This window comes from Vipera berus (assembly GCF_964194415.1).
Source record: "Vipera berus genome assembly, chromosome: 2".
Classification (NCBI taxonomy): domain Eukaryota; kingdom Metazoa; phylum Chordata; class Lepidosauria; order Squamata; family Viperidae; genus Vipera; species Vipera berus.
In genome coordinates, this window is record NC_138203.1 from 212,218,391 (window position 1) to 212,231,543 (window position 13,153).

The following is a 13,153-nucleotide window of genomic DNA, read 5'->3' on the forward strand; positions in this document are numbered from 1 at the left end:
CCCCCTCTTTTAAATTATTATCACTCAAAGGGGTTGCACTGTAAAACTGCAGAGCCAAAAAGTCACCAGTGAAGGAAAGGAAGGAAGCATACTTCCCTCCCAGGAAATTTTGCAATGAGGAACAGATAACTTAGATAGACAAGCTTCCTTGCCTGGCCTCCAGAAAATGAAATCATTATTCCAGAAGGAAGATGAACTAAAAATTCTCAGGTGGCAGCTTTCTTCTTCTGACCATTCAGATAGTCTTTGCAAACTCTGCAGGAAAGGGTCAAGGCATCCAATCATTAGCCTCCATTAGTATCCCTGCATCTAGGAAATTACCAGCAAAAGTTAATGCGAGGGCATCCCTGCAGAGAAAAGTTCTGCTATCCTGCCGACCCAAAGCCAAACTTGAAAACAATCTTTCCCCTTTCCAATCTCTAAAGGAAACACTGGAAAGGAAACCGCAAGGCAGGAAATGATGGACAATGATTAACAGCACAGTCGAATTTGTCCACCTCCGGAGGACATTCAGAGTAGCCCTGACACAAGGAAGGGTACAGTATGCTTGGCAATGAGGGAGTTTTGTGCTCCAAACTACAGTAATTCTAAAATTAGATCTCTGAATACAGCTGGATGCCAGGACTTTTTCCTGTGCCAGCTGGTCTAGTCATGGAGTTAATTACATCACATCTTGGCTACTCAGGAATTTTTCTGGCAAAATGCCACATCTCAGGGCAAACATCCTTCACAATGAAACTTCAGGAAACACAAAGAGCCATGGCCTCCGTGTCTTTTTTCTTTCTTCTTTCACAAAACTTGCAGGCGGAAGAATAGTATTCAGACTGCCTTCATGCATTTCCACATTGACTTGGCTTACACATAGTGCTAGCCATAACAAAATGAGTAAGCCACAACGGGCTGGGTTCACACAACTTCTGAAACTCCAAGCAAATGCACGATGGTTCAGCATGAGGTAAGAACCTAGGCACTGTTTTCCTGAGTTGGGTTGTTGCCCTGATCAAGTTGGCAAACCTCCCCCAGTCTCCTGGATATCATTCAGATAACACAATGCAGAATAGTTTAGATGATAGATCTCACATGATATATGGCAGATATTGTAGCGTATTGCGGCGGGTTCCCGGTACAGATTCAAGGACAGCAGGCTTCAACTCAAACAGCTGTTTATTGCCTCACAGGAACGACAAGCAAGTGTGAACCCCCCTTATATAGAGCTGGTGAGTCTCTGTCCAATCCCCGCCTTAGGATATTTCCCGCCGTTTCGGTTTCCTCCAATCCGTGCGGACCGCATGTGCAGCTGTCAGATTCAGCTGTCACTTGTAGCCGTGTGTGGGGCTGTCAATGGAAACCGCGTGTACGGCTGTCAGCTGTCAAAGGAGCTGTCACTAGTATTTCTTACATTGAACAGTGTTTAAACTTACATATATTACAGATATAATACTTGCTGTAGCTGGTTTACATTATGGATAGCCTGGTTCTAGGTGAACTGGATAGCGATTTTGGTGGATGATAAGATTTTTCCAAACTAATGTCTAAGTTCATACATACATTTTCAAACTATGGTTTCTTGAATAAATCATGAGCAACTGGGATCATGCACCACTAAAAGCTATGAATTATGCTTTTACAAACTGCTGCAGCAGCATTTATGCCCTGCACAGCACTAACTTGACAGAAAGTTTAATGGCATACATAAAACCAATGTGGCCTCATGGAGAACACTATAAGGTTGTTGAGAGTGTGGTGGCGCATCAGCTTCCCCTGGTCCTGGATGAAGCGGATTATCTAGACCCGTTCCAATCGGGTTTCAGGCCCGGGTACAGCACGGAGACGGCATTGGTCACTCTGGTGAATGATCTCTGGAGGGCTCGGGACAGAGGACATTCCTCTGTCCTTGTCCTATTAGACCTCTCGGCGGCTTTCAATACCATCGACCATGGTATCCTGCTGCGGCGTCTCAGGGGATTGGGAGTGGGAGGCACAGTTCTTCAGTGGTTCTCCTCCTATCTCCTGGGACGCTCGCAGTCGGTGTTGGCAGGGGGGCAGAGGTCGACCCCTAGGACTCTCGTTTGTGGAGTTCCTCAGGGGTCGGTCCTCTCACCTCTCCTGTTCAACATCTACATGAAACCGCTGGGTGAGATCATTCGTGGTTTTGGAGTTGGGTATCATCAGTATGCCGATGATACCCAACTTTTCATTTCGACCCCAAACCACCCCAGTGATGCCCTCGATGTGATGTCCCGTTGCCTGGAGGCGGTTCGGGCCTGGATGGGGAGGAACAGACTTCAGCTCAACCCTGACAAGACTGAGTGGCTGTGCACTCTGTGCATTCAAAATATTCCACCTCTTCTTATGGGGGGTGAGTCCTTACCCCCCATGGATAGGGCTCGCAACTTGGGAGTCCTCCTAGATTCACGGCTTACTCTGGAAGACCATATAGTAGCCGTGACTAGGGGGGCTTTCGCCCAGGTTCACCTGGTGCACCAGTTGCGGCCCTATCTGGACCGGGATGCCCTGTGTACGGTCACTCATGCGCTCGTGACCTCTCGCCTGGACTACTGCAATGCTCTTTACATGGGGCTTCCCTTGAAGACCACTCGGAGGCTCCAACTGGTACAGAATGCGGCCGCGAGAGTTGTCTTGGGAGTTTCCTGGTACTCCCATGTTACACCTTTGCTCCGCGAGCTACATTGGTTACCAGTTGTCTTCCGGGTGAGATTCAAGGTTTTGGTTATGATCTTCAAGTCCTTACATGGCATGGGTCCGGGGTACCTCGAGGACCACCTGCTGCCGGCGTCAACTCCCCTCCGCCCTGTGCGTTCCCACAGAGAGGGCCTCCTCAGGGTGCCTCCGGTCAGGGAATGTCGACTGGTGGCCCCCAGGGGGAGGGCCTTCTCTGTGGGCGCTCCGGCGCTATGGAACCAACTGCCGGTTGAGCTCCGGATGGCATCGGACCTTCGCTCCTTCCGGCGCGGTCTGAAGACCCACTTATTTGAACTAGCTGGTCTGGCCTGATGGGGAACGTTAGGGTTTTTTAATGGGTCTTTTATTGTTATTGTAATTTTTAACTGGGCACTTGTTTAATTCCTTTTTAATTTTTGTATTTTTATTTATATATGCCCTGTTAACCGCCCTGAGTCCTTCGGGAGAAGGGCGGTATACAAATTTAATAAAAGTAAAAGTATATGTTGGTCCTGGGTTTTCAAAACTGAGGCTCTGGTTATTGTCCATTCTTTATTAGAAACAGTTTACAGAAAACAGATTTCTTTGCTTAAATTCCTTTAAAAAAGAAGTAAATTGGAAAGACAAGATTAGATTATTGGAATCTGAACCACCATGAGAATTCATTTGTCAACACTGTGTGTGATATCATCAATATGTGAATGATATTCAGCTACAGATAGTCCTCAGTGTACGACCACAATTGGGACTAGAATTTCAGTTGTATGAGGGCAACTCAAAAATAAACCTCCATTTGGTTATCAAAAACAGACACTCGCAGATACAGAACTTTTATTATACACATTAGAAAACTACAACATTACATTACTTTTTGACATAATCGCCATTCAAATTGAGCCACTTGTCATAACATCTTACAAGGTTTGAAATTCCTTACTGGTAGCTGCTCAGCACCAAATTTGGGCTATAAGGTGTGTGCGTCTGTGTGAGATCAAAAACATCCCAATAGAACTGCTTCAAAAGTTCTTCAGTGTGTCCAGCGGTGTGCGGGCAAGCATTATCATGAACCAACACCACACCAGAAGTCAGTATACCCCGACACTTGTTATGGATGGCTTGTCTGAGTTTTCGTAACGTTTCACTGTAGAGTTCTGAACTGATGGTTGAACCACGCTCCATGAACTTCACTAGCAGTACTCCTTTGGCATCTTCACATCTGGCAGGATTTTCTATGGCACCACTTCCGGTGTGGTGTTGGTGCAGGATAATGCTCGCCCTCACACTGCTAGACGCACCCAAGAACTTTTGAAGCAGTTCTGTTGGGATGTTTTTGATCACACACTCCCATAGCCCAGATTTGGCACTGAGCAACTACTACTAAGGAATTTCAAACCTTGTAAGATGCTATGGCAAGTGTCTCAATTTGAATGGTGACTATGTTGAAAAGTAATGTAATGTTGGAGTTTTCTAATGTGCATAATAAAAGTTCTGTATCTGCGAGTGTCTGTCATTGATAACCAAACGGAGGTTTATTTCTGAGTTGCCCTCATAAATCATATTGGTCTTAAGTTAAGTTGACTGGACCCAGTTTTTGATACAGAAGTCATTAAGTGAATCATGTGGTTGTTAAACCTGAATCATGTAGTTAGGTGAATCACACATTTTTTAATATATTATCTGAAACAAGTATTTTTTGCAATAAACTAGCAAAAAAAGTCACAAATTGTGGTCATGTGGCTGCGGGACATCATATGGTCACGGGGGAGGAGTGGATGGGCTGGCATGACATTTTATGAGGGCCAGAAATGCTTTAAAGCACCTGTAAAACACACTTTCCAAGGTTGTCATGACTTTGAATGGTCCTAAGCTAAGGACTTCCTGTATACATCTCAGCTCCACGCTGAACAAGCAAATGCGAGAGAAGCGCTGATCCAATGCCTAGAGGCTGATGGGAGCTGAATGGGGAGAAAGAGACTCAAGCTTAATCTATCAATGGAGAGATTGGCTCTGAGTTTTTGGGCCTAACATTCCAGGAAAGCACCATCTTTGTCCCCCGATTCAAAGATGGTTCAGAGTTTGGGAATTCTCCTAGACTCACAAGTCCTGCTTTGAGGAACAGGTGACAGATGCGACTAGGAAGATTTTTGCACAGTTACATCTGATACACCAGTTGCAACCATTATTCGACTGGGAGGCTCTGTCAGTCATGCTTTGATCATCCCCAGGACACAGTGTAAAGAGTTACATAAGGCTGCCCTTGAAAGCTGGAAGTTACAGTTACTACAAAATATGGCACTTGAAACAGTGCTGAATGTGTCTATGGAGATTCTCAGTCATCCAGGTCATGGATGAAGAAGACGTTGCTAAGAGCTGAAGAAGCTCTTTGCATGAGAAGTGAAATGTCTTCAAAGAAAAACAAGAAAGCCCAGTTGCCTCTTGAAAAAGGCAGTGATGAACGTGTGCTCCTCAACTTCCTCTCTGCTTTGAGAACTCCATTCATTGCCAATGGGCTTTCAGGTATGATTCAAGGTGGTGGTTGTCACCTGTATAAAGAAGAGTCCTTGATGCTCTCTGATGAAGTTACCTAGGTTGGTAATAAAATGGCTGCAAGACAACAACCAAGCTCAGGGAGCATCAAGGACCCCTCATTTTCAACCCTGAGCTACAGATAACCTCTTCTATGGATACCTGTATAAAACTCTACCCAGCTCCAGTTTTGCTTATCTGAGGGATTGCTTTTTTCTGTATTTATCTGTTGGTACAACCAGATCATACAGACAAATTCCAGGCCTCGTTGCTGTCAGAAAACGGTGGGCTTTTTCCATTAGTGCCCCAGTTCTTTTAAACTTCCTCCCAGTGCAGATTCGGTCTATTTCCTGTCTCCTGGGCCTATCAAAAGTAAAAGGTTGTCTGGGATTTTGCTAAAACTCACTTCTTCCAATAAGTCAGAAAGAGGATGTTTTACAACACACTAGTCAGTGGTTTCTGCCTTTTTTGTTTGTTTGCTTGTTTGGTTTGTATGAATGTTCTTTCTGTATTTTGATTTAGGTGTTTGCTTTTAAAGAACTGTTGACTGTTAGCTGCCTAGAGGCTTTTAGAATGGGCAACATACAATTATGTATGTATGTATGTATGTATGTATGTATGTATGTATGTATAAATAAATAAATAAATAAATATTTTTAAAATGATTAATCACAACCATTCAGTAGCATCTATAATCTCTTGCAGCCTTGGTCACAATGAAAAAAGCAACATTGAACTATAACTCTGCCCCTTTGGGATATGTGGAGGACACAATAATGTGCATCAAAAAGGGGACAAATCTTGCATCAAGTCACAGGATTCCACTTGTATCACTCTAACCTCCCTTGCCACCCCCTGAAGATGCTACTGCCTCCATTATTAAACCAATATCCTCTCTTTCCCTTCCTGAACGTGTCCCCAGTTGGCCTGTGCAGATGGCCAGTGTTGACCTAAAGCAATTAATTCTTATTAAACACAGACTTACAACAGTGTATTTGTTTTTATCACAACTTCAAGACTTCCTTAAGTTCAGTCAGAGGACTGGCTTCTTTCTTTCTTTTTTCCTTCCAGAAAATTATGCTTTGAAACACATCTGTGAACATCTGATGCTCTTTGACAATAATGGCCAATGTTATACTCTCATGATATCCTTCTACTCTGGGCTTTCTGTTTTACAGCTGCAGAACTTAAACATCTCAACAACCCATTTTTGAAAAACAAACTGAGTGCACCGGGTGTTTGGGAATCGATTCAGAGATTGTATGTAAATAAGAGTAACTTCCTGTGGAATTAAATGTGCTTTGTACTGACACAATGCTGGCAATATCAAGGCAAATGTAAATTAATCTTAGTCAGACTGTGCTCAGTATATCTTCAAATAGCCTCAAATAAAGTAGAATCCAAAATCGCCTTCCAGAATGCTACTATTCTGCCCTGGACCTACCTCATATTTTGTCCCTACCTCTTTTTACTGCCAATCTTTATATTCATTGGAATTTTGAAAAAGCTATCAAGTTCATTGATGGTGATGATGCATTGTCCTCTGGGTATGAGCACCCTCAGCAACTGGACTTGCTAGGGGTTCATGGGCCTGGGCGTTTAACCCAATTATTGAACTAGGGACTTTGCTTCATGGCTACATGACAGGTTAAGACCTTTTTCCATCTGGCTCCAATTCTTTGGATCCCAGCCAAATGAGGTTTGGACTCAGATGACTTCAAAGTTTTAAAAAAGTGTGAAAAATGCTTATTTCATACCTCACTTTTAATACCAAAATAAATAATAAATCCTTAGCTGTAGAGGTTTTAACTTCCCAGTCTGGCTGCCAGATTGGGAATGGTCTCCAAATAGAGAAGATAAATGTTCCTGTTTCATGGGATATACCAACTGAGATCCTGTTCTGAACAGATGCTAAAATCAAGCACATCTGCTGGTAAAGAGAATTTCGCAACTATTTGCTGTTTCCTAATACTTAAACAAGCTTCTCTGTGGTCGACAGGATTTGTTCCCTATGCACAGGATTTCAGCTCTAGCCATCAGAATACATGTACTTTAAGGAAGGTTTAATACAATTTTCTTTCATGGGGATTTTTTTTAAAGCAAGTACCTCAAAATGTCTCTTGAACGACCCAGAAATAAAATGGAAAACGTTGGCTGACTTCATAAGCACAATACTTATGAAGCACATCAAAGCCCTAAATTTCTGTATTTCTACAAATATTAAATGTGGCCATTTACCCTCAAATTGCCCATCTCTAGTCTACATATTTGATTAGCCTGACGCTGGGCTTTCTATCTTCTCCTCACTTTTAACCTATTATAATATACAAACAAGGGACGCAGTGGCTCAGTAAGGGAAACAGTGGCTCAGTGGGTTAGGACGCTGAGCTTGTCGATCAGATGGTCGGCAGTTTGGCGGGTCGAATCCCAAGTGCCGCGTAACAGAGTGAGTGCCTGTTACTCGTCCCAGCTTCTGCCAACCTAGCAGTTCGAAAGCACGTAAAAATGCAAGTAGAAAAATAGGGACCACTACGGTGGGAAGGTAACAGCGTTCCATGCGCCTTTTTGCGTCTAGTCATGCCGGCCACATGACCACGGAGACGTCCTCGGACAAGCGCTGGCTCTTTGGCTTTGAAACGGAGATGAGCACCGGCCCCTAGATTTGGAAACGACTAGCATGCATGTGCGGGGGAACCTTTACCTTTACCTTTAATATACAAACTCTACGGATTTTTTTCTATGTTCCAACCACTGCATTTTTTAAAAAAGAAATCTCCTTCTTCCCCTACCTCAGTGTCTTAAAATTACAAAATCAGTGGTATTGGAATATCTGGATGATGGCCAAGGGGTTCAATAACTTCTTGTTTAGAATAAGCCAGTTTGGTCTAGTAGTTAAGGCAGCAGCCTAGAAAGGGGGAGAGTGTGAGTTCAAGTCCTGCCTTAGCCATGAAATCCAGCTGGGTGACTTTGGGTCAGTCCGTCTCAGCCCACGTCACCTCACAGGGTGTTGCTGTGGGGAAAATAGGAGGGAAAAGGTGTAATAGATACATCTGTGCCCTGAGTTGTATGTAAAAAATAATAAAGGTGGGATATAAATAAATAAGAAAAATTCTACTAGCAAAAAACTAAATAGCTAATGTATAGAATACTTCAAATCTACACAAGGTTAAGTTTAAAGTACTTATGTGCATACAGTACACAAAATTATGAATCCATATCGATTGTTTCTTTCAATCCCTTACAAAGTTGAATGGCTATGTTTGAACGTTTGGATGAATTGTGAGCCTACTGGGCAAGAGCCTTGGTGAAGCAGTGGGCTAATGCCTCCCTAAGTAACACCAGCTGCCTGCAATTAGTGCAGGTTCGAGTCCCACCAGGCTCAAGGTTGACTCAGCCTTCCATCCTTCCGAGGTAGGTAAAATGGGGACCCAGATTGTTGGGGGCAATAAGCTGACTTTGTAAAAATGCCGCTTGGGGGCCCCCGAAAGCCCTAATAAGCAGGCATATACATAGAATGAAGGCTATTGCTAAGCACATTGATTTGTGCTTCTTAGATTGTAAGCCGCCCTGAGTCTTCAGAGAAGGGCGGGATATAAATGGGATTTTTTTAAAAAAGTAAAGATTGCATATATTTGCTAGCCTGTTGAGAGCAAGTCCTGCATGGCAATAGCACTGTTAATTCCCAGGATGCTTTTATATCATTATCTTTCATTATATCTGGTGGTTATATCATTGTCCTCCATGCTACTATATGACTAAATTTTGCTTATGATTTTGCTTCTTCCAATTCTGCTGCATCAGTGGCTTTGCCTGTACTGCTTTATACAACTCAGAAATATTGCTGGAAATTTAAGGCCAGATGGTCAGAGAGTCATGTTTATACTAGGATGTAGATCCAAATCACTAGGAAACAGGATGAAAATTTCTCTCTGTGGAGGGAGAGTTTGGCAGCTAGATGCACACTTCATAATAGGATTAGACTAAATGTTTTTAATGCTATTCTCTCATTGCCCAAATGCATGTATATTTACCTTTCTTTGTTTCTTAAGAACCCAAATGAAGGTTCATGCTAATTTTCATTTAGTATACTAGAATTTATGCTAATTTTCATTGCTGAGAAGTTGATATCGCACTTTTTTGCTTTGATATGCAAATACTGAAGCTACTTTACAGTAATAAATACCATGTATTATTGCTTGCAATTTTAATACAGCCAGACCACATTTACTAAAAGACATTCATGTTTTTGCTTAATGAATTTAAAAAAAACACTTATTAGGGCTCTGAGATCCTGGAAGAAGTCACAGCTACTTCAAAGTATTATAGGGAAGGGCTACACCTGTGCCCCAAAGCAATATTTGGAGATCCAGTCTGAAGCACTGCACTGTCTGACTATTTATACCTTTCTTTATGACAATAAGATTTCAAGTACTTACTCGTTCTTTTCAACATCCACAATAAAGTTTCTTCCTTCAGCTGTTATCCTGAGTTCTGCTCTCAATGGATGCTACATAGAATATAAAATTTAACAGTTACCAAATCAATACATATCCATACACTGAAGCATTGTGGATACATACACCCATTCCTTTGCTGTCTCGGTAAACATTTGAATTTTCAGGATTCAAATTTCAGAGCAAGCCAACTTCAAATTATAGCTTCATGCTCTTCCTTACTTCTGTTGACATAGGTTTCTTGATCAGTTGATACTATACTTCAAATCCATTAATCTACTCTGTGCTTGCAAATGGTACACTGAATTACAATTAAAAAGAGAGAAAAACTGTGAGAAGCTGATTTTTGGAGTCAGTTTCTGATGAACATTGAATTAAAATTCAACTCCTGCATTCCAGCTCAATGATACTGAATGCATGCCTTCCTAACCATGCTACTGCAGCAAGACAGTTTCTTACTAATTGTGATGAAAACCTTCCTAGCTGTACCAGCATTTTGACAGTGGAAACAATTACCCAGAGAGGTGGAAATTCTTCTTCACCAGATGTGTTCAAGTGCAAACTTGATATTATCTGTTAGAGATGTTTCTATCTGGATTGCTCTACTGAGTAGAGGGTATGACATGATAATCTAAGTCATCTCCTTCAAAGCTATGATTCTGCATGTGTACCAATTTACCTCTGTACAATGCTTTCTGGTTGATACCAGTTTGATGAATAGGTGGCTTCTGGAAAAAGGGGTCAAACCAAATGTCTTCGTACAACAAGGGGCCTCTTGAAATATCACCAAGTATTTTCAACCACATTTGTTATAATCTTTTCCTTGACATACCACTCAGTATCTTTAAGAGCCCGTTAAAACATCTTGGTGTCAGATGTTGCAATCTGAAGAATTTCCTTTTCTCTAATTGCCACCATCATTTCTACAGTATATGGACATGCAACATGACCAACTGTATAGAGAAAACCCAGCTTAAAAGGAAATTAATGTGTTGTGACAGTTACTGGCAGCAGGTTCTGAAAAAGAAGGTAATAGAGTTCTTGCTACATCTGTGGGGAAGTTGGCCAATTAGAGTGATCTTCTGTGTGACTGTCAACTATGAGCTGAGGAACCAAATATAGGCACTGCAACAAACATGAACAAAATAACAAGCTGTTGTCTCCTTCCCCTGCATAACCTTGCCAGCATACATATTAGATATAATGAATTAAAACTGTCAATGAACAGGAAGGAAAATGGCAATTTGGGCCCCTGCAGCTCAAATTATATTATTAAAGAATTGCTGTCATCTTCATAGCTTTGCATAACCATCTGTCCCCTGTAGTCTTAGTAGGACATTCTACTTAGTAGAACATTGCACCTTCTGTACAGTATTTGTATTCTACATTCTTTTTTCTACCCTAATATCTATGACAGGATACAGGGAACATAGTCTATCTAGGTCAGGGGTGGGAAACCATGGTTCCCACCCCTGATCTAGGTGAATAGATTCCTTGTTTTTTAACCATCATGGATTAGGTCTTGTTTTCTCTTTGTAAAATTAAATTACTTCTCTTTTCATGTGGGATAGAAACATGAAGCCTGTATGCAGTCCCCCAGCTCATTTTTCACAATCTATAGAGGCTAACTCCCCAGACCACACTGATAAAAGTTGAAAGCAAATCACTTGTTTTCCGTAGCATAATTTTTGTGGTGTTCTTGAAAATTAAAAGCTAAATAGATTATTAAGCCACAACATACCTATTTTACTTTTAAGCTTTCAACCTCAAAAAACATCTAAAAACCTGATTCTATCTTCTCAGATAACATCACATTAAAACATTACTTCCTGTGGTCAACCATAGATACAGATACACCACACAAATATAAATCCCCCAGCTACAGCTGACTAAATATAATTACAGATTCATTCATTCACTAAATGCTGAGCACACAAACAATAAGATAAAGAATATGTACTGTACTCTATCTAGAGTCCAAGCATATTTTTATGACTCAGTGCACTGTTAAATGTTGCTGACCCCTTCCATCCATCCATCCATCCATCCACCCATCCATCCATCCATCCATCCATTATCTGTTTATTCTTTGTTAGATATATATCTTGTCTTTCCTCCAGGAATTTCAGATGGTAGTCTTCTATTTCACAGCTACAACCATGTGAGGCAGGTTGGGCTAAGTGAGTTGCCCCAAAGGCTCCTAGAGGGCTTCTTTGGTTGAGGGAGGACAATAGTTTGGACTTCCCCAGCCCTAGTCCAACCCCTAGGTTTTAGGTCACTACACTCTGGTAGCTCTCTGTGATGTCATCTTATATATACAATTTCATTAACTATGAAAGAAAATGTCTATTTTAATTTTAAAGTTCTATTACCTACATTCCTCAAATTATTACAATGAGCTTTCCAGCCATGCCACAATCCTTTCCACCTACAAAGCCTTTGGATTTTTTTTTATTTTTGTCAGAGGACGCCTCCTCTTTTTGGATAAAGTAAAATATTGATTGGTAATTGGGTAATATTGGTTGGTAATTGGATAAACTAGAATATTGGTTGATAATTTTAGTTTCTCTCTGTTCTTTTTATTTAACCTCCATCTTTTTTGGGTTGTTTGGTTCATTTTCATTAATACTATGTCAATATCAAACACTTCCAAATCCTTGGAAATACCTCCGCCCACATAAAAGATGCTTACTGTATGTGTTCTACTCAGGGCTTTTTTTCTCATAGAACGCTCAGAATGGCGTTCCGGCACCTTTTTTTGAAAAAAAAAAAATAAGCTCCCTCTATTGGCTTTCGAAAGCCTATTGCAGGCAATCTTGGCTCTTTTTTATGACTCGTGGACTTCAACTCCCAGAAATCCTGAGCCAGCCATGCTGAGGGGAAAGGGAGAGGTTTCCAAGCTGAGCCATGCTGGCTCAGGAATTCTGGGAGTTGAAGTCCTTGAGTCATAAAAGAGCCAAGGTTGCCTACCCTGCACTAGAGGAGGACATTAAAATTATTTACAGGGTTACTTCTTTAGGAACTAAACTTTTAGAATCTAAAACAGCTACCGTATATACTTGAGTATAAGCCGAATTTTTCAGCCCACTTTTTGGGCTGAAAAATTCCACTTCGGCTTATACTCCAGTCAACAAAAAAACTTACCGAGGACTTGTGCGCGGCCGAGGCTTTGGTGCTTCCGGGATCGCCCGCACCTCTCCCAAGCCACCGCCGTCCGAGACCTGCCGAAGTTTGGGGAGGTTTGGGGAGGTGCGCGCGCACCTCCCCAAACTCCGCGCCTTGCCTGCCTGCTTCTTTCCGCAGCGGAAAGAAGCAGGCAGGCAGGGCGCGGAGGAACGGAGACTTGCCGACGTTTGGGGAGGTTTGGGCGCCTCCCCAAACCTCGGCAGGTCTCCGTTCCTCCGCGCAGACCTGCCGACGTTTGGGGAGGTTTGGGCGCCTCCCCAAACCTCCCCAAACCTCGGCAGGTCTCCGTTCCTCCTGCCGACCTT

The 13,153-nt window shown here is 42.2% G+C and overlaps 1 protein-coding gene across 1 annotated transcript in view; it reads right to left on the minus strand.

The window, feature by feature from the left end:
- Positions 1-13,153, minus strand: part of ADAM19 (ADAM metallopeptidase domain 19) — a 76,287-nt gene that overhangs the window by 47,970 nt on the left and 15,164 nt on the right. The window contains exon 3 of the mRNA XM_081319542.1: positions 9,645-9,715. Within this exon, the coding sequence (XP_081175668.1) occupies positions 9,645-9,715 (71 nt within the window). The remainder of the gene's footprint in view (positions 1-9,644; positions 9,716-13,153) is intronic.